This window comes from Amblyomma americanum, chromosome 1 (assembly GCF_052857255.1).
Source record: "Amblyomma americanum isolate KBUSLIRL-KWMA chromosome 1, ASM5285725v1, whole genome shotgun sequence".
Lineage (NCBI taxonomy): Eukaryota > Metazoa > Arthropoda > Arachnida > Ixodida > Ixodidae > Amblyomma > Amblyomma americanum.
The window spans coordinates 142,302,939-142,329,683 of NC_135497.1; the positions used below are offsets into that span (position 1 = coordinate 142,302,939).

Below are 26,745 nucleotides of genomic sequence, written 5' to 3' on the forward strand. Positions count from 1 at the left end.
TTTGCCGTTTAAAATGTCGAGGACGAATTCCGCTGACATTCACAAGTTCCCGCCAAGAAATGAACGAAACCGTACGCGTGTGACCATATTCCGGCCACGGGTGCATCGGCCTAGGAAGTTTTGCAACAGGTGGTACGTTTACATGCACCTCATTTCTTGCACCTCATTTCAGAACTGCCTCCAGTCACATCCAGTCCAATTTTAACAAAGTTGGCTGCGAGTAATCCAAATAAAAGGGATCGGACTCCTGGTGGAAGGAAGTCAGAAATGAAACAAATATTTATGTATAAAAACGAGATGAGGACGTCCCCAAAAAGTGCACTCATTGGTTTCGCGAAATCGGAGTTCCTGTTCAAAAATCGCAGTGAGGGCCAGGTAGCATACAGCATATGCCCCGTATACACAGGACGTACTGGGTTCGAATGTCAGCACCGCCGGTGATTCAACAGTTTTTTAATGGTCACAAAAGCATCTTTCGACCAGATGCTCGGCTTCTTCAGGCCGCCACCGGGTTTCTGATAATACCGTCACTTCGAGGGGTAAATCAATTACTGCACGTTTTTTGGTAGCTATGGGCAGCTGCAGCTCGTTCCACGCATTTCCTATTGGTTGTATATTTCTACAACCTCTGGCGAGCGGTGAGGATCCTACTTTTGCGGCGTTCCCCAACACTGCAGATCATCACCTCTGCAGATAATTCGTGCCCCGCGGTCCAGAACGACACCCCGGAAATTTCCCAAAACTAACATTGGCGCCAAGCACCATACGGAACTTCTGTGTAATGGCGAGGGCCCACATCGTCAGCGCAGGCGAGAACACGAACCGCGTTTGCTCGTTTTTACGGCCGCGATGGGCATCTAGCCCTATGCGTGCCCGCGAATAGCCGTGCGAGTGCCTCCGGAACTCCCGACGGAGGCTGCAGAGGAAAATTGAAACCATATGCGCGAAGGCAATGCCCTGGCTCGCTCTTGTGCGAGAGGGTCGCGCGGCGGCACGAGAAGGTGATTTTTACGGCTTCCGGAAGTGTGCCCATGACGTCGTGGCTGCCGTGGCTCCAGCGAATGAGAGTGTGTGGTGGCCTGGCGACGTCATGGTACAGTGACGTCTTTGTTCCACGATTTTAGTTCCAAAATTGGTCACTGCGAGTACACCAATCGGCCCGCGAATTTTGAAAAACACGGTTTTTAAAAGTTCATAATAAATTGCTGGCTCAGTTCTGAAGACTCATACTTGGTGTGAATGCTTCTTAGCATCATTTCTAAGCATTGAAAACATTTACAAGTGACTTTTTATTCATTGCATAGTCCCTTTAATGCCTTCATACAATATCAGGCGACTGGGTAGCGAGGTGGATCTACAATAAACGTTTTTCCTAGAACTCTCGTCCGGGAAGCTTTTCTTCCCAGTAGTAAACTGGTAACCAAAAAGTTAACTTTAGTAAGTAAAAAATTACAGTGATATTTTTTGCAGCTAGCGCATGCTAACATGGAGTGTTGCACCAGGCTTGTGGCGTGCGAGAAAAAAGCATACTTTTTGACGTGCCCATTCAAGCATGTCACAAGGTCGCCAAACTCTGGCAGCGATTTGATAACCAGTTGTTGAACAACATTCCTCTGGTTTTTGTGTTGGAGAAACATTGTGGCATTCTCTGGTTGTAATAGCTTTTTTTGCAATTACCCCGGTGTGCATCACGACAGTGACGACACATGCACTTGGGAATTCCAGCCTGCCTCGATTCAAGCTATAGATACCAAAGAGTGAACATCGGCATCATCATGTTCTGTTGTTTCGCAGTCCATAACAAGCTGCTCTCGGCAGAAATCGCAGTTCAGGGCTTTCATTACAGAATGAGCACAAAAGCACCTACATAGCCAAACACAGGCGCGCGTGAACTCAAACTGTTCAGACCTTCTGTAAACTCAGCAATTTTGAAGGAATGTGCAGCACTTGACAAACAACCGACCTCATCGTCGCTGAAGTCACCGGCGCACATCACAGGAAGCGTGCCTTGGAGGCGAATTCTGCCTTCGCACTCGTGAAGCTGTCGGATGCTGATGTGGTAGTTACCGCCAGCCATTTGTCTGTACTGAAGAAACCTCTTCTCTAGGCCGTCTGTTTGCACTTTTCCGAGTAGCACGTACTTAAAACCGAGCTCATAGACGCAATACTTTGAGAATTCAAGTAGAGCATATGCTGAATGCCACAGAGCATTAAAAGTTTCCTTTGTGGCGTGCAATTGTCGTGTTTATAAAATTTCCATACGTCAAGCCAGATTTTGAAGGCTTTCAAAAAGGATAGCTTGGGGTCATCATTCAACGATGAAATTGGCTCTTCGTATACGTCGCGATAGTGATAGCCCTTGTGTGGCATCTTCACATTAACTACCATCTACCAATGAATAATTATTCTGATGAAGTTGGCAGTTTCTTTCGCACGTGAAAGTACAGGAAAATCGCAGTGCATGTCCAAGGCTTCAGCCACAAAGATGTTGAAAACCTGTAAGGCTAGTTTAACATTTTGCCTTTGTAAATTGCTTGGGTTTAAAGCCTTTGAAGGCAGCCTATAACTGTACTTCAAGAGCTGAGAAGATTCAAGTTTGTGAAGCTTTCTGAGATCCTTGAATGATGCCCACTGTATAATGTCAGGGTGGACGGAATTGTCAGTGAGGTTAAACATAGGAAAATAAAAGTTGGCTTTAGGATTTCTTTAGTTAAGCCAATTATTTCTAGCACACTTTAACAGTTACACAGCGTCAGGGATGTAAAACATGGGTCGCGTTGCATCGTCTGGATGTGGGTAAATAATCCTCACCTTATGCGGCATCGTAAAGTCCATAAATGGCTGAGCGTGAATCTCGTCTTCCTATAAAGTAACAGCACTCTCATGCGATTTCAATTTATTAAACCTCTGGCCAATGTATTTAAGAAAATTCTGATCACCTGATTCGTTATCAGGTGATAGGTGGAAAGAGGAGCAGATGTTTCTAATGGTACTCGGATGCGGCAAAGTCAAACAACCAGAGCCCCTCAAAAACTTGTATGCATGAGCAGATATAGTATGCAGATGCAAGCAAGCACCATTGTTTGAGATGAGTACTGCAGTCACTCTCAAGCAACAACACTTGTTCCCTCAGAAGTTTAACAGAGTCCTTTCTGTTTTTGCGGACGCTTTCCTTAATCTTTTCCATGAGGTTTACTATCAGGTCAGTAAGGCCATCAGATGAACCTTTGTCGTCAGAAATCTGCTGTAGCTTATTTAATATGTCAAGTAGGACATTGATGTCACCGATTTCGTCAGGCACGACAAAATCTCCTAAACGTTTCACTGAGTTGCCGTGAAAACACGCCGTGATACGAAGATATGCGAAAACAGTAACAGAACACTGTAGGACCAGCGCACTCTCATTTGCAATATTCAAGAACATGCTACAGTTTGGGTGATTAATAATAGTCCATTCAACCGGGACACACTTGACGTTTAAGCGCTCCATCATTTCATGCAGAGATGAAAATTTGCACTGCATTTGTTCTTGTCGATAGCAGGCTGCTGACACTTCAATAGCACGAGCAAGACATTTGCCTCCCGGCGCATTTTTTCGGCATCTGGGGAGCTCCTTGCTGGCACGGCATCTTTCTTTGACAGGTACGAGGGACAGCCAGGGAATTAGGATGGCACTGACCCAAGACGCAGGTGTGGCACTTTTAGAGGGACTTCGAACACCTTTCCTGTCCGGGGATTGGTGTACGATGAGGTATGTTCAAGGCAGGATGCATGGAAGTGTAAGGCGCACACCTGTTTTACAATAGCAAAAGTGCGACGCACCACATTACCAATACAGTACAATCTAATATCGAGGTAAAGCTTAATTTTTGTCATGGCTCCCTTAAATACTGTTCATGTAGAGAAAATGGCTTCGTACCTTGTTGTTGGCAGTAGGCACAAATCCTTCCGGGGAATCGCACTGAGCCACTTGTAAAGCTGTTCATCCTTTGGCAAAGGAAACACTTGAACCTTGTTCCCCGTCTTGTAGTTGCTTGAGCACATAGGTACACAATACTTGTTAGGCATGTCGAAGCCTGCATGTCGCAGAACGGGCGCAAGGAAAACAGCACTGAAGCGACCACGAGGCGACTGGCTCGACGAACTAGCTGCGTGTAACAAGAGGGGAAAAATGAGCCGGGAGGCGACGGGACGGAAAGGCCGGTATGGAGAACCGGAGGCAGCCGCAGGCAATGGCAATGCCCAGGTAGGACGGCGGGTGCTGACGTCGCTAGAGAGGGCACAGGCCTTGAAAAGTTTAGGAGGCGTTGGCATAGGTGCGTCGCTCGCATGAAGGTGCTTCACCAGCATAGTGTCTCGTCTATAGTTGTCGCTGGAGTATTAATGTAGAAATTGCACTGATTAAATCAAATACAACAAACTAATCACAACGGAAACAACCGGACATGAGCTTCTGACGGCCACAAGGGTCAGGTACCACATGGTGCTACTGCGTCGCGGATTGTTTCAACACTGCATCGTTCTAGTCATTTCCAGATCGGTGTCTCACAAGCTCTTATGCTGCTGATTACGTCTTTCATGGCGCCGACAAGAATGACTGACTGCGACAGAATCACACCAAACAGCTAGCCCACTTGGGCATGTGCCGCCCTAGCAGCGTTAAGAAAATCTTTTCCCACGAACACCTGTTCAACTACTCAGTGTTCCCATGCTTGCCTGCAGTGCAAACCTCACTTAAGAACAAGGACTATAAGGTTTCGCGTGGCTACAGTGTCTGCAGTATCGTGCTCTGCGGTGAAGAGGCGTTAAGAGACGACGCAACTTACGGCCCGAGAGCTGAACTTCAAAAATTATTTCCTCGCTTTAAACAAAAATTACCTCAATAAAAACTTCAGAAATGGAAGGCAATAAGCTGTTTTACGTAATCCGCTATTGTTTGTATTTCTACTTGGACCACCTCAGGGTGAAATTAAAGAGTGTTTTGGCTCAAAATTCACTTTTTGTAACTAGATTTTTTTTCCTTCTGCATCCGCAGTTTATTCACCTGTAAAATTTATTATAGGTACTGGACATCTACAGGAACAAAACGGCTATTCCAGAATTTCCGAGAGAAAGTTCATATTTAAAACAAAAAATGACAAAAATGAAAAATGACACATTTTCATACTTTTTTCGATTAAAAAAATATTTATGCCGTGTAAAGCAGCATGCTCCGAATTGTATCGAAAGACAGAATCTGTGCAAATGTCAATGAAAAACTTTTTGGAGTGTTTTCTAAAAATTTGCTTATTTAGCAGTGCCTGTTTTCTCATTTTTTCTGAATGTTCAATCTGCCCTCACTTTACGAATAAATTTTTTAGGCAAAAATGCTTCAGGCTTTCATTACGCATATTACGATGTTTCCACGAATTTTTTGAACAAATTGGAGATGGTCGAGCGCAACGCCTGGGATGTTTGGCGTGGAATGATCCAGGTGGAACTATGTGAGTATGACGTCAGGGGACGAAAAGGCGGCATAGTTTCGGTTTCGCGAATTCAAGATGGCGGCCATTAAAATTGATTGTGTCCTCCTATACCTTAATTCTCCCCCGTATGACGTCAGGGGACGAAATGTCGGCATAGTTTCGGTTTCTCGAATCTAAGAAGGCGGCCATTAAAATTGGTTGTGCCCTCCCATGTATATTTTGAACCCATTGGAAGGCCAGTTGGAGCGTGCAATTGTAATGCCGGCCCACACAAAACAAATTGCTTCCAATCGGAAAATTTCCCATTATTTACTTGGAACCAATTGCAAGCTTCAAATGGAATAGGAGGGGCATTCCAACTGGAACACTTATAGAAAGGTTAACCGCTGGCTTTCTAATCAAGTGGCAGCTCCAAGTAGGCCGCAGGCGAGCATGCATGACACACAAACCATAGGCATAAACGTTGCGGCAGTTCCTGTCCCTATGGTTTGTCTGTCTGTCTGTGTTGCCAGGAAGAAAAAAGGAAAGTGCACAGGCCTGCTCACTGGCTGAAGCCGAGCCACAATCGCTACCACGTGCAGATAGTAGGAGAGTTGAAAGATGGGGTAGAAAGACAGGATAGTAAAGACGCGTTGAAGACAAGGCCGATTGCAGAGGTAGTGCAATATACAGGGCCAACCGGTGGCGGAAGTGAAGCAAACTTAAAACTCTCCGCCACATTTCCAAAAATAAGTCCAATTGGATCCGTACCAGATATTCTTGCATGTGGCCCACTTAGAGCTAATATAAACGAAAACGTAGCATATGGACGGGCCCCGCAGTGTACTCTGTTAAACCACTTAGAGCTGCCACTCATAAAGAGGATCAGTTCGGCCTGATGCTGCATGCGACGCACATTTTCAGCGCTCGATTTGTGAATTGTGGTTCGTACACGAGCGATGAGGGACGCCGTAGTGGAGGGCTTCGGATTTTAGACCACATGGGATTCCTTAACATACAACGACATCGCACAGCACACGGGCGTTTTTTTTATTTCGCCTACATCGAAATGCGGCCGCCACGGACGGGATCGAACCCAGGACCTTGGGATCAGGTGCTGAACGCCAAAGCCACTGTAACGGGTCACTTTATTTGTGTTCGTAAATAAAATATTACAGTCGAACCTGGATTATGAAACTCGAAGGGGTTCACGAAATAGTTGATATACCGGTATATCGATAATTCAGTGTAGGAAAAATGGCGATAGGTAAGCTTATCTATGAGCTAGAAGCAAGAATACAATGCATCCATTCTTGTGACTGACACGGTGCCTGGCTGACGACGATCTTCTGCCTGCTCAGGTCCGTTGAGCGCAACGAGGTGTCCTAGTCCTCCCAGGTTCGGAGAGGCACCATCCCGGCGGGGGGAGGGGACGCCGGGCATGACGGGAGGATGTGTGCAAGGGTGGCCTTGGGGCGGGAGCACAAGGTGCATATGGGGGTACCGGCTTAAATTTATAGAGATGGGCTGGTGTAGGTAGCGTGTGCGTCTGCAGGGGACGCCAGACTGATTTCTTTGCGGTAGTAAGGGATGGGTGGGGTGGCGGGAGATGAGGGCGCGCAGCGCGGGAGTTTGTGGTGAGCTCAGCAAACGAGTGCATACGCTCCTTCGAGAAATCCCCCACGAGGTCCGCCTGTGCCCGACTTCTAGACTCTCGGGCTAAGGAGTCGGCAGCCTCGTTGCTGGGATTTCCCAGGTGCGCAAGCATTCAGATGAGCTCACCGCGTTAGAATAGGGGGGGGGGGGGGGGGTGCACCAGGGATTGTGCAGGGTGGTGAACCCTGTTCCTGGCATAGTTTAGAATGGCTGTTTTTGACTCACTGATGATGTAACCGACATTTGTGTATGCCAGAGCAATAGCGGTCTTCTCGGCTCCCTCAGGGGTGGTGCCTGAAGAAAGCTCGAAAGTTAGGGAGGCTATGTGGGGGTTGCGGACAACCGCAGTGGCTCCATGCTCATCGCAGGTGGCATCCACCCAAACGCATCCCCATACCATTTATGTCGCGCTGCCTCGCGCGCCTTTCTCCGACCTTGATTACGGTGGGGGTGCATGTTCCTCGGTAATGGTTTGACATGGATCGAAGTGCAGATCTGGGTAGGGAGTGTTCTTAGTGATGTATTGTTTGCGGAGATAGTGATGCAGGCCTATTGCTGATTGAGTATGTGTCGTCCGGCAGCACCTAATCAAAGGTTCTGGGCTTGTATGTGGACCTCTCGAAGTTCTTGTAATGTGTTATGGACTCCGCGTTCGAGCAATCTCTTAATTACAGGGAAGCTCACTTGTGGCGTGCACCGTAGCGGTGCCCTAGCGCATGCCATCCGCCTTGTTTGCGGGAGGTGCGGGATTCGACCCCCTGCCGCCGCGTACCCATCGGTCTCTAATGTTCCCCTGGCCTGGTGCTCAGATTCTGTGAGATGAGATGATTGGGAAATTGGTCTTGACCCTACCGCGTGTACGTCACCGCGAACACCCATCGGCCGTTCGAGCGCGCTCCGCACAGGTGCTGGTGGAGTGTCTGCACCGTGGTGTAAGAATATTTTCTTACACCATGGTCTACACTCAATCGCGAAAGCGTTCAACAGCTGCGCTGGTCAAACGCATTAATATGAAAACAACCGTTGAAGCATTTAATCCAACTCTGTTCTGATGGTCCACCGGTACCGGGCGTGGATATGGGTCACTCTTGGAGAGGGCGGTTGGGGGGGGGGGGAGATTCGTTTGAACCATGCATTTCTTCGACTTTTTTTTTGTAAAACTAAATTGAGTTCAGCATGGTTTTCCTGTATAAAATTTCCTCTCGCTTTGAGGATTGGGGGCGAACATCCTCCACCCCCTCCCAATATCAGTGTACGAGCACATGGTGCAACCACCGCGCTTCGTGCCGCACGTCGCGGAGATTTCACCTACGGTTAAATTGATGATCAGCTGCTAATTGTATATAACATGCAACTTCTCCGAGGCTTCTTTAAGCCGTCCTCGTTCGCGTTGGTAGCGCCAGCATACTTGCATTCGTTGTGGCGCTATGGAGCGCTGTCACCATCAGTAGCGGCGCCCTCTTTTTGCCAAGCAACAAGAACAGGAGCTTACACGCCTCCAAGTGATAGAACAGCCTTGCTCTCGCCGTTATTTCCAACTCATGCTGGGACTTTATCGCGAATATATATCGTTTCGTGTTGCGTCAAACCAAACAATTTTTTTTTCTAATAAAACCAAATGCTCGCCATGGCCAGTAGCCTGGCTTGCCTAATATACATCGTTTATTTTATCGTAACTCTGCAAGCCAAATGGGAATTTCGGTAGCGGTGTCTCAGGCAGTGTCGGCGAGGGCGTCCTCGTCGTCGAACTCTCCCTCGTCGTCGGCTGTGGCCTCCTGGTACTGCTGGTACTCGGACACCAGGTCATTCATGTTGGACTCTGCTTCGGTGAATTCCATTTCGTCCATGCCTTCCTTAGTGTACCAGTGCAAGAAGGCCTTGCGGCGGAACATGGCTGCAAATTAAGACGGGCACCACGAATATTAGTTGTTTTTGTAGGCTTTCACGAATTGCAGCGGAACTTATACAGCTAGTTCAATTCTATCCGTCCGAATTATTTCCACCAAGTTACCCAGCTGTTCGGATTTTTGTTTCTGCGCCAACAAGTCCAGCTTTCTCCGGCAAAAATTTTGAAAATTGGAAAATTGTAAGACACTGTTAAGGAAATATTGAAGGTAATGGTCCATTATTCTGATATCTAGCAAAATCTTCCTTTTAAAGTGTTTCCAGCGATCGCACCGGAACGCTTTTGAAGATAGCGAAAACGTGAATAGAAAAAAATCTAAGAGACTGCCTCGGGTGATCTGCGGATATATTGATTGTTTTAGTGAAATCTTGCATTATACGAGAAAACTGCGTTCATGAACGGCTTCCCGCTTAAAAATACTTTTGTCCATAATTCCTGAGTATGCGATTTCAAAAAGCGCCTTTCTCGATCATGAGGATCAGATTGAGCGATGGCGTCCAAAAATAGGCCTGCCTAAACTTGCAACAGAAGTGGAATAATCCAAGTTTTCTTTTGTATGCTGAGCGGCGGCGCGGATTAGCGTGAGGAGGGAGTGCTCACACACGCTCGCCATCTAAAGGGCGTAACTACATCCGACATTTGCTTTTAGTAAAAATCGATTTTCGGCTCTTTATGGGGTATGTAGATGTTTATCCGGCAACAAAATACGCATTATGTCGAGAAAATTGGATTTAAAAATTTTCCCGCTTCTCGATTCAAACTCGTGACGTCAAGACAAGCGAAATTCGTGATCACCGCTTAGTGAATAGCGATGTAGACTAGCCTCAGGGATCCACGACCAAAAAACAAAAACGGAAGAAAACTCTTGAAGCACTGTAGTTTGCTTGCAAAAACGGTCGGTGATGGCGGCATCTGTATTTCATTTTTTGACCCTGGCTAGGGAAGGGTACGGACCTTTGTCCCCGTTTGGGTTGTCCACTGTTCGGGTTAGAGGTGCGCAGGGTTGAATGGGGGAAGTTCTAGAGATTGTGTAGGGTATCTAGGTCTGAGGTAGCTCACTCCCCACGGCACGGGAACAAATGCCCATCTCTTTCCCTTTCGCCTAGCCTTAGTCGTAGAAGCTCCGTTTTTTAGTGATAAAAGTGTCTTTCGCAATTAGAACGCTGCTACATTTCCATACAGGCCAACTTGAATTTGTCCTCAGAGTCTCTTTAAAGGTGGCCGCTTCGTTACCTCTTTATGAGTGATTTTTACGGGCACTGCTAAATTTGTAACGTCGGAAACATTACCCCTCCTTGATACACGGTCTGCACTTGGTGAACAGGGAAATGTCGCGCTTGTCATCTGAGATGTTTAATGAACGGGGTCGTTCCTTGCAGCTTGTGGTTTGTCAGTGAAATGCGCGTACAAAAGTTTTGCCGACACTGTTTGTGACGTCATCTTTGTCACAAAAGAACACCGCATCCAACATACCCCTGTTTTGGTTTAGGTTTTCTGCTTTTTGCTCTTTGATGATTGTTTTACTCACAGTTCTATTAACAACAGATTGCAACGAACAGAGAGGGCTTTAAGCAATATTACGGGAGCGCCACCTTAAGATTAAAAAAAAATAATAATCCCAAAGTTGCCCTTGAACGATGAAGTAGGCGCTCTATGCAACTGCAGATTGTACGTGTGAACTGCATGCTGTGCTATGAGTAGAATGTAATTCGAGCAATTCTGATAAATGACTGACCAGTGAATTGTTCTGAAATGCGCTTGAACAGCTCCTGAATGGCCGTGCTGTTCCCGATGAACGTCGCAGACATCTTGAGGCCACGGGGTGGGATGTCGCAGACGGCGGTCTTGACGTTGTTCGGGATCCACTCGACAAAGTAGCTCGAGTTCTTGTTCTGGACGTTAAGCATCTGTTCGTCGACCTCCTTCATGCTCATGCGGCCGCGGAAGATGGTGGCTACCGTCAGGTAGCGGCCGTGGCGGGGGTCGCAGGCGGCCATCATGTTCTTGGCGTCGAACATCTGCTGCGTCAACTCTGGCACGGTCAGCGCCCTGTACTGTTGGCTGCCTCGGGACGTGAGTGGTGCGAAGCCGGGCATGAAGAAGTGCAGACGCGGGAAGGGCACCATGTTGACAGCCAGTTTGCGCAGGTCAGCGTTCAGCTGGCCGGGAAACCTGCGTGTGTATGGTTACCTAAGTTGCTTTAAGACTGTTTTTTTTTTGCGTTAAGCACCGCGAACAAGGGCCTGCAGGCGCCGCGCCATTCATGTCCCCAATTGTGCTACGAAGTTATACACAACACAAGCTATTCCCTCTTCAGGTGTGGTGAAGTAGTTTGCAGGCCTAAGCGCCTGTGGCCATTGTGGGCATCGGGCCATGCTTCGACGGCAGTGATCGGTGCCACTCACTACAGCTTCGCATATAGAGATGTCGAGTGACAGTAATAGACTACGATTCCTGAGAAAAGAAAGCTTCGTCACCTGAGGCATGTTGTGACTCCGGACATTGTGACAGAAACCAGGTGGTTGAGGTCCCCGTATGTGGGAGTGGTGAGCTTCAGGGTTCGGAAGCAGATGTCGTATAGCGCCTCGTTGTCAATGCAGTAGGTTTCGTCGGTGTTCTCCACCAGCTGGTGCACGGACAGGGTGGCGTTGTAGGGCTCGACGACGGTGTCGGAGACCTGCAGTTTTGAATGCGCTTGAATTCGCACTTTCTGTCGACGTGGTGCAAAGCCTACCACATCTATGCACAAGAAAAATTTTCTCATTTTTAAGCACTGTGATTCTTCGATTTCTCGCTACCATTGTCGAGCATTAAAGGGACAAGAAATTATTTTGATGGTCAAATTCTAGGGCAGCGATCAGTAGAGGTGGCCTTTGTCAGTATTATTTCGAGTCAAATTCAAAAGCTCTGCGTGGACCCTACACACACCTCCTTCACGCCCCGACGTCATGCAGATGCGGTGGCGCTGATGTCAGTAGCGCCTTTGGCACGGCAGGCAAAATAGGTTCCGCCTGCCCGTGCCCACCAGCTGCTGCAGCTGCTGGCGGGACTGCGCAACTGCATCATGCCCGCGCCTCGATATGTTTCTCGCTGATAGATACCGCATTAAGGAATGGGCCACGGTAGTAAAGCGCGAAGTCTGGGCCTCGATCGCCGCTTCCAGGCAATGTACTTCGTAGCTGGGGAGTTGCGCTCATTCTCCTCAACATCAGCATAGTACGCTTATAATTGCTTAAGGGAAAAAAAACACAAATGTCTGCGCACGTAATTATCACGTCGAGCCGTTTTGGTGTTCACTGGGCGCTGACAGGCTGAATCACCACCAAGGAATGCGGTCTTTTGTTGATAGCAGATAATGTTTAAACGTGTGTGGAAGTTATACGATCATATAAAGCCGCGTTCATGGCACTTAATATTCACTTCAGGCCATTTCTTAATATGGCCGACATAATTACTTGGTCTGTGTAGAAAGAAGTCTGCTAAATTGTGTCGTTTTTGCACGGCCACGTTGGCATGTTTCTGTACGTGTGCTAAAAGCCACGTGCTTTTTCACTGCATCATATGTCATAAGCTGTTTCATGAGGCGGTGCATGATCGCGAAGCTTGTTTGGAAAGAAGCAGCCGCGATCGCATTGCCCGAGTTGATGACGATGATGATGACCTCAGCTTTAATGGCACATACCCACGGCGGGGGATTGGCCAGGGTGCAATGCTGATACAAACGCACTCATGGCCAAGGACTGGTGTAATTGGATAATTTTGTGACCTAGACTCGAATTTTGATTAAAAATCAAGATAAAAAAAAACGGAAATGAAAAAGCAGGGAATTCTCATTCTAGCAGAGGAATCTACCTGATGCAATTATATATTCGTAAATAAAATCGCACACTGGTTTCAATGCATATCCCTTGGCGCTTGCCCCGAAGGAGAGGAGACTCGGAATAAATAGAGCAAGCCCCCGTCGAGCGAGGGGATCTCTAAGTAAGCTGTACGGCGAGAAGTTAACCGCAAAGAGGAAAAAGTGATCTATGGACTCAATTTCGCCAAAGACTCAGATAGGGTGGTCAGAAATATCCCTGATCGACATAAGTAGAGATTTAGTCGTGGTATTCTGCAGCGCAGTAGGGTCGTGGACACTTCACATTGCCTTGAACTGCACATCCGCGCACTCCAAGGAAATGCCAGGTGTTGAAAATTCGCTGCAGCAAGGAGAGGCTCATGGCTCAAGTAGTGGAGACGCTGGCTGCAGTCAAGTAGACAGTATTAGGGACGAACGGGACAATAGGTCCACCAAGGGCGGACTTTGCAAAAAAAAATCAACTCTCTCATCAGAAGCAATGCCACAGTGCCCAGGGACCCAGTGAAAGCGTACTTTTGTAATATGTGGTGGAACAAGAAATTGAAGGGAACGGCTCATAGGAGTATCTCTCGATTTTTCGAGCACTATCAAGACGGAAAGGCTGTCTGAAAGTATAACAACCTGAGAGATACTGCAGGGATTCCTTATTAAGGCCAACTCAATGGCCAGAAACTAGGCGACAAAAATAGGGGTATAGTCAGGAGCCCGAAATGAATAACTCTATTCAAGAGCCCTTGAGTAAATGCCAATGGCTGCTTTTTCATTTTTCTGGGAGGCGTCTGTAAAAACGGCAGTATGATTAGGGAAATTATCCAGACACTCCTTAATAAGCCCATTTAAAACATTTGCAGGCAGATTCTTAGCATTCCTTGGGAAGGTGTCGTCAAAGGGGACTACAGTATCAGCCCGGCGGTGGTTAACTGGTACTACAGAATTTATTGATACAGAAATTTTTGACAGCAGGGAATTAGTGAACACAACCTGAGGAAGCTTATACCTAGGCCAAAAATTACCAAAGAATAGAGATGGGTTCGTTGTAAATATAGGGTTAGCCAATTCAGGAACAGGCTCCAAAGACATTAAAAACGTCCGCACTGTGAGAAGCTGAGCCGCAAATTTAGATCAGGTATCCGCGCCTCCAAAGTACAGCGCAGCGTTAGCAACTAATTTAGGCAGACCTAAGCAAAGGAGCAAAGCGCGTCGCTCAATAACAAACCGGGGTTCAAGCTTGTACCTTGTGCACCCAGAAAAGAGAACAGAGCCAAATTCAAGTACACATGTCTTATACAGAAAGAGCAAAGTGTCCCGACGCATACCAAATTTTTTGTTGCTGATCCTCTCCAACCGGCCAAGGGCACGCTCACCTTTAAAGCACAATGCTTCTAATCAAGTAGGGCATAAGCATCCGCGCGCGAGCACCTATCGCGCTGAATAATGTCCAAGACACACTGTTCATCTTTGGGCAGGTGGGATCGTCAGCTGCGAGATCAGACTTAGAAGTGCAGACGTCTGAAGCATGAGCACCGCCGCAAACGCGGCAGCGCGTTGCCGACTTGCAAGATTTGCCACTCTGACCAAAACGCCAGCAGTTCTTACATTGTAATGGACGGGGCTGCAGTGGGTCAACACGGTAGACAATGGGCCAGACTTTGATTTCCAATCGGCAAGAGGAGCCCGCAAAAGTTGCTATAACAGACTCAGTTGGAATACGAGAGCCTCCACCCTCTGTTGCAGCGGTAAACTGAGAGGATGCCCACACCGGCATCATGGAAGTCCAAGAATTTCTTCTGGCGTAGCGAAGGGATACACACCGCGGATTATTCCTTTTACGCAGGCGAGTTGCTCGGGAATAAACGCTTTCACCGGGAGTGAGGCAAAAGAGGTGCACTGCAGCAAGTCTGCAACACAATCCAAATCAGGTGATTTGCACAGAATTCTTCTTTTGGCAAATGGTCGAACCTCGGAAATCTCAAGATATCGAATGGTCGCTGCCTTCAGCTGCTCCTGGATCATATGAGAGTTTTTGATCCTAATTAAACCATCTCCTACAGGGACCAGAGCCACAGGGATACGCTTGGCAAAAAGAATTTAGGCAAACTGGCGAACCAGGCTACTGGACCTGTGCCCGAGGAAGACATAGCCATGTCCGTAAGCCTAAGAAACATGAAGCCTACATCCAAAAGGGAAAAAACCTGGCCAAATCCCCCACTCGCGGAACGGCCTCACCAGGAGTTTACAGGATCAGCAGCACCAAGACACGCTTCAGCAGCGAGGCCAGATGAAGCGGGAGGCGACATAGAACAGCCGTAGAACAGCGTCGGGTCGTATCAGCACAATGGACACTAAGGGCCGTTGTTGTTGTTGCCTTCGTGACATGGCACATACCCACGACGGGGAATTGGCCAGGGTTCAGTGGGGAGACCCCACAGAACAGGGTAAATGGTGCCAAGCTATTTTGCCTTGGGTGAAATTTACGAGTGATTAAAAAGAAAAGAAGGGCCCTTTCTTCTTCTTTGCCGAGTTGTTGTTGTTGTTGTTGTTGTTGTTGTTGTTGTTGTTGTTGTTGTTGTTGTTGTTGTTAGCCTCTCAAAAGATGGCACATACCCACACTGGGGGATCGGCCAAGAATCGGGTAGCTATTCACCTGAACGCAGTTAACAAAAAGGAAAAGCACGTGGGAGCATAACACCGGTGAATTTTTCGTCATGAACAGAAAAGGGATGAGTGTTTTGATTTTAAAATTTTAAGAATAATAATAAAGAGAGTGATTAAATATTAATGATTTAGTCAAAATGTAATAATTGATAGAAAAGAAAAGGTTGAAACACTTAGCAAGGCAGTCGGTGTGATTCTATCAGGAAATTTTGAACAGCGGTGCAAACAGATCTGTGGCTGAACCCAAATGTGGTGGCGCCAAATGATAGCAAGAGCGGGCTGCTCAAACTAAGGCCAAGATGCTGCAAGGGCTCCTCCAGCAACCTTTTTCTCAGTTAGTTGAATCGGCGACAATACAGCCAAAAATGTTCAATAGATTCTGGCTCACGGCAAAATGCACAAAGGGGAGAGAGCGCCAAACCCGACTTGTGTAAATAGAAATTTAGAGGGGGGATGCGGCAGCGTAGCCTCGTCAGTGATACTTCAAGCTGCCGAGAGCAACGAATTTTCCTGTTCCAATAATATTTAATGTGCTCATAATCCGCCGATGTTAAAAGTGATGTGTCTTGCGTGCTTAAAAACGCCCGTCGCCGAAATCTAGATGCTGTAATGTAGGCTGTAGCCGGGATGATTGGCAACACGGGGCCGCTGAGGGAAGCCTTTGCGAGATTATCAGCAATCTCATTTACTGTCACACTGCTGTGGCCGGGAACCCATACTAAATGAACAAGGCTCAAATGCGGAGGAAGTAGGGATAAGAAAGTTGATAAAATGGGACCGTCAACCTGTGCAGCGAGGGACGAACACAAAGATAAAGAATCAGTAATTACTGCAACTGCTGTAATAGAGGGGTCTAGCTTGCGTAGAGCAAGTACAACTGCTAGAAACTCTGCTTGAAAAATAGGGGTGAAATCTGGAAGGCGCAGAGAAAAGGACCAGTCTAAATGGGAGCAAAATATTCCCACACCTGTTTTTTCATTGCATTGCGATGCATCAGTGGCTATTGCTATATCGGTTGGTAGTGTCCTCAGATGATCTTCTAGAAGGCCATTTAGAATACTCGGTGGCAAAAGTTTTGCATTTTTGGGGAATATGTCGTCGAAAACAATGTGTATAGTGGGCCCATTCCGAAGCGCAGGAAGGATATCATAAATGTTTACATCTAAAGGCTGAAGTAATCTTTGCACAAACACTACCTGAGGGGAATTGAAACGAGACCAGGGGAAAAAAAGGAGGTCGGCTGAGAACAGAAAATGCTTTGGGAACGGTGGAAATGGGATTCATAGATCCTGAAGTAAGTTTGCACAGTTAAAAATTGAAGTCGTGATAAGAGAGACGGAATGCGGGCTTCAAGGTACAGCACATTGATAGCCACAAATTTTGGAAGGCCGAGGCACATGCGAAGTGCTTCCCTCTCTAAAAGGACGAGAGGGCGAAGTTTATATGTAGCCGAGCCTGAAAACAACACTGATCCAAATTCTAAAATTGGCCTGACATACATTATGTAGATCATTAATAGCGCATCTCTGCGCATGCCGTACCGGTGATGACATAATCTCCGTAACATGCCCACGGCACGAGCCCCTTTCGCCGCGACATGGTCAATGTGAGGTCGCCAGGTGAGTTTGTTGTCATGAATGACCCCTAGGTATTTTAGGGATTGAACCTGCGGTATTATTTTTAACTGGCAAGTGAGAGAGACCACTACAGGAGTGAATAGAGGGAAAACAAGAGTAGCGCACTTGCCAACATTTAACTTCAGGTGTAATGCGCTCAACCAGTGCTCAAGTGTATTCAAATATGACTGCAACAGACCATACAGAGAATGTATATCCGGCGCAGCAGCAAAAAACGCAATGTCGTCCGCATAGATGTAAGTGCGTACATGGCGGTGGAGAGGAATTGAGCTTAACAGAATATTAAAGAGCACAGGAGAAAGAACAGCTCCTTGCGTTACACCTCGCGTTTGTCTGTACCTCTCTGAATGAACACCACTATGGACGCAAAAGAATTCCCTGTTATGAAGAAATGCAGATATCCATGCAACTATATAATCTGGAAATTGAAGAGACTGTAGCCTATGTATCAGGATGGAGTGTTCTACACTGTCGTAAGCTTTGGCGACATCTAACGTAACCAAAGCCGCGACCAGGCGTTGACGACGAGCAAGGAGAATTCTACTCTCAAGATCAGCATGTACATTCCATATCGAACACCGTGGCCGGAAACCGAGTTGGCACGGGCTGAGTATACTTTTGCGGTCCACAATGGCTGACACCCGAATTAGTAACAACCTTTCTATCAACTTTACCACGTTTGATGATAAAGAAATTGGTCTAATATAATCCAATTCATAGCCTCCACCCTGATTTTTAAGTAAAGGGATCACCTTGGACAGCTTCCACTCAGAAGGTATCCAAGCGTGTTTGAGAGAGTAGTTTATTAGGTGCAATAAGGAGTTGGGAGACTCTTCAAATAGAAACTTGAGCATCTTTGTGGTAACACCATCAGGGCCAGTAGCAGCAGCTGGCAATCTCTGGACAACTTGTGAAAGCTCTGATAGATTTACTTGTGAGGCATTATCATTTGGTACGACTGGTGCAAACAACAATGGTCGCATAGGTAGTAAAGACGAGAACCGCTTTTGCAGGCCTGTGGCTATTAATTCAACCGCCTGGATAGCTTCTACAGGTGACATAACTAATGACTGAAAATTATGAGAGGACATGAGCTGTTTCCTAGACCGTAGAAAACCGAATAGTGCACGTCGGTTGTCCGCCTTTGAAAGATAATCGAAGTGTTCTGAGTCATATTTTTCCTTTGCGCGAGAAACTGTGCGTTTAAAGGTGGCTGCAATAAATTTATAATCACTCCAGTTATTCGGACATTGGTTATGAAGAAGCTTTTCCATGCTGCCTTCCTCCGCCTGTAATCTCTTGTACAGTCCGCATTCCACCAGTTAGAAGAATTCCCTTTTATTGGCCTCACCAGGAACTCCGACTTTTTACGGCTTTCCTCAATAGCCAGACATATTCTTACTGACTGGTGGACCTCGGCGATGTTGGACCATGGAGCAAGGGCAGAGCGCAACGCCGTCTGAAATCTGTCATAATTTACATGTGATCGCAACTGAGAAGACGCCGGAGTAACACGACATATGATATCAAAATGAATAGGTATATGATCACTTGAAGTGCCGCTATCAACTGTCGACCAATTCGTTACGCCAATTCCAGGACTAATGAACGTGATATCTAAAACAGATTGAGTGTGTGAGCGAAGCTAAGTGGCCGATCCTGAATTTAAGCACATCAGGTTGTGATCAGAAACCCAGTCCCAAAGGCGCTTGCCGCATGAATTAGTCCTAAAACCCCAAGACACATGGTGAGAATTGAAGTCCCCAGCCACGAGAACTGGGTTTTTACAGTTTACGAGTAAAAAATCCAGAGGTCTAACATCCTGGACTCCATTGGGGAAATAACAATTTGCTATTGAAAATGGAGAGCACCGAGGAAGTACAAAGTCTATCGCCAAAATCTCACAGTCAGGAGACATTTGTTGAAGAGATACCACAGCCCTGTGGCAAAATTTTGAAGAGACTAAAGTTAGTAAACCCCCGCCTCTTGACTGGCGGTCTAGGCGAAATGACCGGTAATTTTTGATATGAAAATGTTTGTCAGTTGAAAGCCACGTTTCTTGCAGAATTATGACATCCGGATTAAGCTGAGTAGAAAGGCAGTGTAAATCTGTGGAAGCGGAAAGACTAGAGCGACAGTTCCACTGCAGAACTCGCAACGACGCTATGGTTGCGAAAGTCTAGCAGCAGCAACTGCCTGCTCCAAAATGGTATCCTTGGGTTTAGTGCCAAGCTGCTTCTTCTTTGATTTGGGCTGGGTGCCCTGAGAAGACAACGAATAAGACATGGGGGACCCACTGCGCTTAAGAAGCCGCTCATCAGGCTCCACCATCTCGGAATCATACATTATATCAACATCCCTCGAAGTACCCGAGGTAGGTACAGCGGAAGGGACAGAAGTTTGTTCCTGGGGTTGTGATGCTACTGGAATTTGAGACCGGATAAGAGGAGAGGGAATTGTCGAAAGAGGTGCCAAACTAGCCTGCACGGCATGTGTAATCTGAGTCTCTAGAACATTTGTAAAGCACTCCGACACACTTGCGACAATCTTTTCTACCATTTTAGACATCGAAGCCTACGCAGCAGCCGCAATTGCCTGGGACAGCGTTGAGTCTAGCATGACACCTTGCCGAGCGGTCACACCGGCATAACCGCGGGCACGTTCTTTGACCTCTGAAATAGCGTCACGGCGCGAACAGCGTTTCCTGTCAATTATTTCCAGAATTTGAATTTCCTGAGCTCGAGAGGGACAATTTGAGTAGTTTGCAGAGTGCGCACCACCGCAAAGGCAACACTTCTCATTCTCCTCAGTGCAGGTGCTTTTTGCTTGACCATCCCCACAGTTGCAACACCTCAAGTTGGATTTGCAACCGCCAGCGCTATGTCCATAACGCCAGCAGTTGTTACACTGCAGAGGCCGAGATGATAATGGGTCTACCCGAAAAATTAGAGGCCATGCCTTGATTTCAGAGGGGCAGGAAGTGCCGGCAAAGGTAGCAATCACTGATTCAGTGGGCATCCGCACGTTGTTTACATCCCGGCTACAGCGGTGCACAGCAACAACACCTGCAGCCGACAGAAGCTCAAGAGTCTCTGCCGGAGACAGGGAAGAGTCTACACCTCGTACAATACCTTTCGTGCACGCCAGATGAGAAGGGATGAAAGAACTTACCCGAAGGGAGGCAAAGGATGAGGAGTTTAGTAAATCTCTTACACAGGCGAGGTCTGGCGATCTGCACAGAATCCCACCACGTCCAAACTGGCGAACCTCTGAGATTGACTCATATTGAGAAGTAGTCGACTGGAGAGCAGCCCGAACAGCACCAGGGTTGTTCATCCTGATAGCACCACCATCCTTAGGCACCAGCGCGACAGGGATACTGCCGACACCACTGCGCAAAAAAGCTTCCAACGGTAGGAGATCAGTTGACAGAGAAGCCGACCAGAGGGAACTCCCCTGGCCGGGAGACTGGGTGGACATAGTCCGGGCTTACTGCCTTACCGCGCAAAGACGCAGAGAGAAAATGCCACAATCAGCCACCCTAAACTTAACCGATCGTTCCCAGCAGAGCAGAGCCGTCGGGGCAGCGATGAACAGGACGAACGCCACTGGGTCGAACGATGTTCTCCTAACAGAGCCAAGCTGGTCGTCTCACGGTGGCCAAGAGGTGCCGAGAGGCCGAGCGAATCTTCTTCTTCTTCTTCACCCCAGGTATATGGCCGAGTTGCAGCGTGCTTTTGTCTTCGTTTTTGCCATCGCATGACAACGGCCTCCAAAGTATCTCATAAAGCTAGCGCAAATAGATGAGAGCACACGAAGCTGCGTCCAGCACACGTAGTTGGAGGCGAGTGGAATTTTTCGGCTTGAGCCCCTGCGTCTTTCAATCAGACTCCTGCGTTGCTAGGAAAATGTTTCGGTTTGGTTTGGTTTGGTTTATGGAGTTTTAACTTTCCAAAGCGACCCAGGCTATGAGGGACGCCGTAGTGGAGCACCCCGGAAATTTCGACCACCTGGGGTTCTTTAACATACACTGATATCGCACAGTACACGGGCCTCTAGAATTTCGCCTCCATCGAAATTCGACCGCCGCCGCGGCCGAGGTCGAACCCACGTCTTTGGGGTTAGCAGCCGAGCGCCATAACCACTGAGCCACCGCGGCGGCTATGCAAACGTTTCATTTAGGGGGTACACTAACAGAAACTGTCGGGTGAAACAATGCAGCGAGATTGAGAGGAGACGGGGAAATTGAAAGTATTTTCGTTATTTATGCATGAGATGTAACCAAATTTGGCACAACTGTGAACTTTTTATGCTAATTTCAGTGCTGTGCTTTACTTTCAGCTGGCTGGTACAGATGTTGGGTTATTATAATTAACACCGTCGTCAAGTCATCGAGTGTGGAATAATTAAGTAGAAAGTGCGCAAATTTTTTATGCCAACATGTTCACAAAGCCCTGCTTTGTGTGATGACGCTACTGTTCTTTTTTTTTATGCAAAGTACGTATGCAAACAAAAGTTAAACTCTAGCATGCATATTTACGTGAACACATTTCTTAGAAAAATAACTTCAACATGCTACTGCATGTGTACAAAAAATTGTCAGATTTATTACACTACTCAATCTCTCAGGACCGCGGTGGTTCAGTGGTTATGGCGCTCAGCTGGTGACCCCAAAGACGCGGGTTCGATCCCAGCCGCCGCGGTCGAATTTCGATGGAGGCGAAATTCTAGAGGTCCGTGTACTGCGCGATGTCAGCGTACGTTAAATAAGCCCAGGGGTCGAAATTTCTGGAGCCCTTCACTACGGCGTCCATCATAGCCTGAGTTGCTTTGGGACGTTAAACCTTCATAAACAAAACCATAAATAAATCAACGTCTCAGGATTCATTCGCAGCAAATATAATCATTCTATTTTTATTCGTTACGAAATTACGAAGGGATGAGTGATGCCAATCGTAGAAAACGTGAAAGCTGAGAAAACCAACCTTAAAGTTTATTCTCTCGTTGGCTTCGTTCACCCTCGTAGCTTTTTCTTTTGGTCAAAGAAATGAGGCACTGCAATAAATGGAACCTCTGATCTTCTGATCATTCCGCTTCCAAGTGATACTAAGATAGTGGTGCACCGTCGTCGGAAACCCGTGGAATTCGCGATGCGCCGAGGCCACCAGAAGAGCGATTCGCTCAATCTTCGACGCCCACACATCTAAAAAGCGTAATTTTCTAAATTTCTACTGCACAAAAAAATTGCGATCAGTTTGGCCATTTTAATAAGGTGACAAATCGGCCTCGTTGGTGCATGATCTTGTGGCGAAAAGCAGCGCTTACACGCGACAGAGGAGACTGGAGACACGACGCTGTCCCCACTTGCCTCGCTGCGCGGCACGTGTGTCAAGTGACGGTGAGCGCACGTCTGCTCCGCCGAAACAACGCCAGAGCTTCTCCTCACTGCTATCCCGAAGTGGAATTATTCCGGCTTGTACAGAGCGTCAAAAAGTGGTTATTTTATGCCACGTCTAGCGTAGAAATCAACGGCAGCAACGCTTTCTGTTCGCAATTGATCATATATACAACACACAGTGCCAAACAATATCTCTGAATAGGCTGTACGTGGTCACCGCGAGCCTGTGCACTTCGAGAAATTACGAAGTTCAAAGCATTAACAGCATCAACCACTTGGTGATTCGCAGAAACCGACAACGCGCCTACAAGCCTACCGCGAGCCCGCTAGCGACTGCAGTGACACCTTGTTTGTTTGCAAACATGCAGCAGGTCTGCGGGAATACGGTGGCCGCAGCTGGCAAAAGACAGGGTTAATAGGAGAGACATGGGAGAGGCCTTTGCCCTGCAGTGGGCCTAGTCAGGCTTATGGTGATGATGATGGTGCAGCATGTCTATAATTTACAATTTCTATTTAAATCGCTGCTTCGCACTGACTCGCAGTCTGCTAGGGCGACAGCTCACCTCGCATTCTTTGCCTTAGCACACTAAGCCGCTCCTCAGTCACTGGGCAGCCTGACGCCCACTGCCCATTGGGCATGCTCAGGTGGCGTGGGCGGGATTGCGCAGCCCCGACCTGTTTTCTGTTAGCACGAAAGCAATCCTAGCCAACCCCTAACGATTTCGACGATGTCGCACGCGGAGAAAATGAAGACTCAGCCAGACTCAGTAAGGAAATGGGTGTGCATGGCAATGAAGCTCAATTCTGGGGATGGTCCTGCAGGGTAAGGACAGCAACACATGGTGTGGCACATGATGGTGTATATTGTGTATGGGGGTTTAACGTCCCAAAGCGAGTCAGGCTATGAGGGACGCCGTAGTGAAGGGCTCCGGAGATTTCGACCACCTCGGGTTCTTTAACGTGCACTGGCATCGCACAGTACACGGACCTCTAGAATTTCGCCTCCATCGGAATTCGACCGCCGCGGCCGGGATCGAACCCGCGTCTTTCGGGCCAGCAGCCGAGCGCCATAACCACTCAGCCACCACGGCGGCCCTGATATGGCACATGAAGAATGTCCCAAACATGGTTAGGAAGCCCGAAATTTGCCTTCGAATGACCTTGACCGAATTCGACTGCCGGTGAATCTGGCTGTGCTCAGGTGGAAGACAGGCTTCACCTCGTCTCGAAATGGAATTGGCCCACCTCCAAAAATAAGAGTTGGCCCACCCCCTAAAATTTGAAAATTGACCTACGTTCGGGACCGACATGCGACACCCCCAGAATGGGTTTGGCCCACCGTCAAAATTTGGGAGGCCCACCATGCTTTCGCGCACTATTTCGTGCTTAGCAATGATAAACCGCTAGCCATTTTTTTTTTCGGCACGTCGTTGTGTAAGAGTTGAGGGAAGCTAAGAAGCATCATTTTTAATCGCCGATATCTTCGGTGTTAAAGGGCTGTAGACACCAAAAATTTGCTCGCATGTTTTCTGCTTTCAAATGATGCTTTAGACATTAGAATACATGTATCGCCGCGTTGTTTTCGCCTACGACTGATAAATAATATATAATTGAATTTCTTCTTTCATGCTGTTTCGGTTTCATCAACCGAACGATGGCTGTGACGTGTAGTTGGACTTGGAGTATCGTGAGGCAGGAAAAAAACGGCAGTATGACTGCTGATACGTCGTTTGTTTTCATTCCAGCTCTTGAAGCAGGCTTGTTTAAGCGTTACAGTGAATTAAAACTACGTGTCAGCGTTTATGTTGCAGTTTTTTTCGTGCCTCACATGATCTAAAGTCGAACTACATGCCACAACCATCGTTCGGTTGATGAAACCGAAACAGCATGAGGGAAGGAATTCAGTACTCAGTGATTTAGCGGTTGTATGCGAATACCAGACGATGATCCATGTATTATAATGCCTAAAGCATCATATGGAAGAATAAAACGCGTAACTAAATTTACATGTCTGTAGTCTTTTAATGAAGCTAGCTTATAATTTTTTTGCTGTTCGGTGACGAGTGATGGAATAGCGATCGCTCGTGCGCTTTTCCTAACCTCAGTGTATACCATTTCATGGTCCCTTTAAGGTCACAGCCGTCGTGCGCTTGCACTCTGCAGCTGTTTTCGCGCCATTCGTTTGGCAGCAGCGGTGGGTGACGTAAAGTCTCGCATCTTCACGCGCGAGTGCGGTGTTCGATACCACCGTAGTAGGTAGACATCAAGAAAGAAAGAAGCTCGCTGAGGTCACCACATGCGGACGTGGTGAAGCCTTCATATGTGACGGCAGTTTAATAATAATAATAATAATAATAATAATAATAATAATAATAATAATAATAATAATAATAATAATAATAATAATAATAATATTAATAATAATAATAATAATAATAATTGGTTTTTCTGGGGAAAGGAAATGGCGCAGTATCTGTCACATATATCGTTGGACACGTGAACCGCGCCGTAAGGGAAGGGATGAGGGAGGGAGTGAAAGAAGAAAGAGGTGCCGTAGTGGAGGGCTCCGGCATAATTTCGACCACCTGGGGATCTTTAACGTGCACTGACATCGCACAGCACACGGGCGGCTTAGCGTTTTTCCTCCACAAAAGTTTGCGTCTCGCTGGTATTGACGCTGTCCTGGCTTAAGACACGTGCCGGCGGCGCGGAAGCTGTCACGACGAATGCTCACCTTCGGGGAGGGCATGACGCTGAAGGTGTTCATGATGCGGTCCGGGTACTCCTCCCGGATCTTCGAGATGAGTAGCGTGCCCATGCCGGAGCCGGTGCCTCCGCCCAGGGAATGGGCCAGCTGGAAGCCCTGCAGGCAGTCGCAGCTCTCTGCCTCCTTGCGCACCACGTCCAGCACGGAGTCCACCAACTCGGCGCCCTCAGTGTAGTGGCCCTTGGCCAAGTTGTTGCCGGCGCCGCTCTGGCCTGCGAAAGTTACCGCGCATATGTACGCCACCTGCATATCCCCGCGCTGCTGGGAGCCGCTGTTTTGAGCCAATAAGCGTTGACCAAAAAGGTAGCCGCTAAGGCGCTTTGCGCTGAAACCTTTCCTGTTTCTACGCGAGTTTTTCTTCAGTCGCATGATAGTGAAGCGGCCTTCAGATCAAATTCGCCGACCTTATAAAATAACTTTTCATATTTCAAGATGGAAACTCAGCGCTCAGGAACGTATGTCAGGCGCATAGGGCAGCAAGCTTCGTGTTGCAATGGTCGCCTCAGTTGCTGTTCACTTGCATTTTGTACGCAGCGAATTTTCCACCGAAAGAGTGGAAACAGCCAAGATTATACAGCCGACTATGAATGCCGATTCTGAGCACAGGTACGAGCAAATCGAGTTACCTTTGTTAACCCTAAGCTGTGGCTGGACCTAACGAACACTACGATGGGCTAAGAGCAGCTGCTGCAAGAAACTTCCGGCTAGGGACGGCTAGAATTAAGCCCGGCTCCCCACGAACCTTTGCGCACACACGTGCAGCTGATGACGTTGAGCTGAACTTGATCAGTACATGCTAAAACAGCAACGGAGATATGAAGCTAAAAAAGACGCTTACCGAATATGAAATTGTCGGGCCTGAACAGTTGACCGAAAGGTCCCGATCTGACGGAGTCCATGGTTCCTGGCTCCAAGTCGAGGAGGATGGCACGGGGAACATACTTGCCGCCTGAAAAATACAAACCAGGTTTTTTTTTCTTTACAGCCGTCAGTATTTTACTACCGTTGCGTGAACTGGAACATTGCCAGCGAGTCTGCCACGCAGTTTCTAATGCTGAACGCATGCGGAGCAGACGAGCGCCACCGAACAGGGAACTGTGGGTTCGCCACATGGGGCATGTCTGCATGCGCATAAAGGCACATAGACATAATGGCGAAAACATTTCGATGCCGCTGCGTTACACGACAGAGCAGAACGTTTTCGAGCGCTCATGCACCATTGGGAGTGCGTTTGTGATGCTATCATCATGATCAGCATTCGCAGCCCCTTTGATAAAACTTACGTTTGCACAGTAGGTATGCTATTAGAACACATACGGTATTCGTCCGTCATGCTTCTCGTCAAAATTTTCAATGAGGAAATAGTATGTGTCGAAAGAAATGTGCCAAAAAAACAACTATAGACTGTTAAAACTCAAGAATG

At 47.5% G+C, this 26,745-nt stretch overlaps 1 protein-coding gene across 1 annotated transcript; it reads right to left on the reverse strand.

Annotated features, from left to right (window-relative positions):
• Positions 1–8,810: 8,810 nt before the first annotated feature.
• Positions 8,811–26,269, reverse strand: LOC144136301 (tubulin beta chain-like). Its single transcript, XM_077668545.1, has 5 exons — positions 26,161–26,269; positions 25,290–25,534; positions 11,484–11,683; positions 10,742–11,178; positions 8,811–8,994 (listed from the first exon to the last, which is right to left on the reverse strand). The coding sequence occupies exons 1-5, from the start codon at positions 26,219–26,221 to the stop codon at positions 8,813–8,815; spliced, it is 1,125 nt and encodes a 374-aa protein (XP_077524671.1). The 5' UTR covers positions 26,222–26,269; the 3' UTR covers positions 8,811–8,812.
• Between the last annotated feature and the right edge of the window lie 476 nt (positions 26,270–26,745).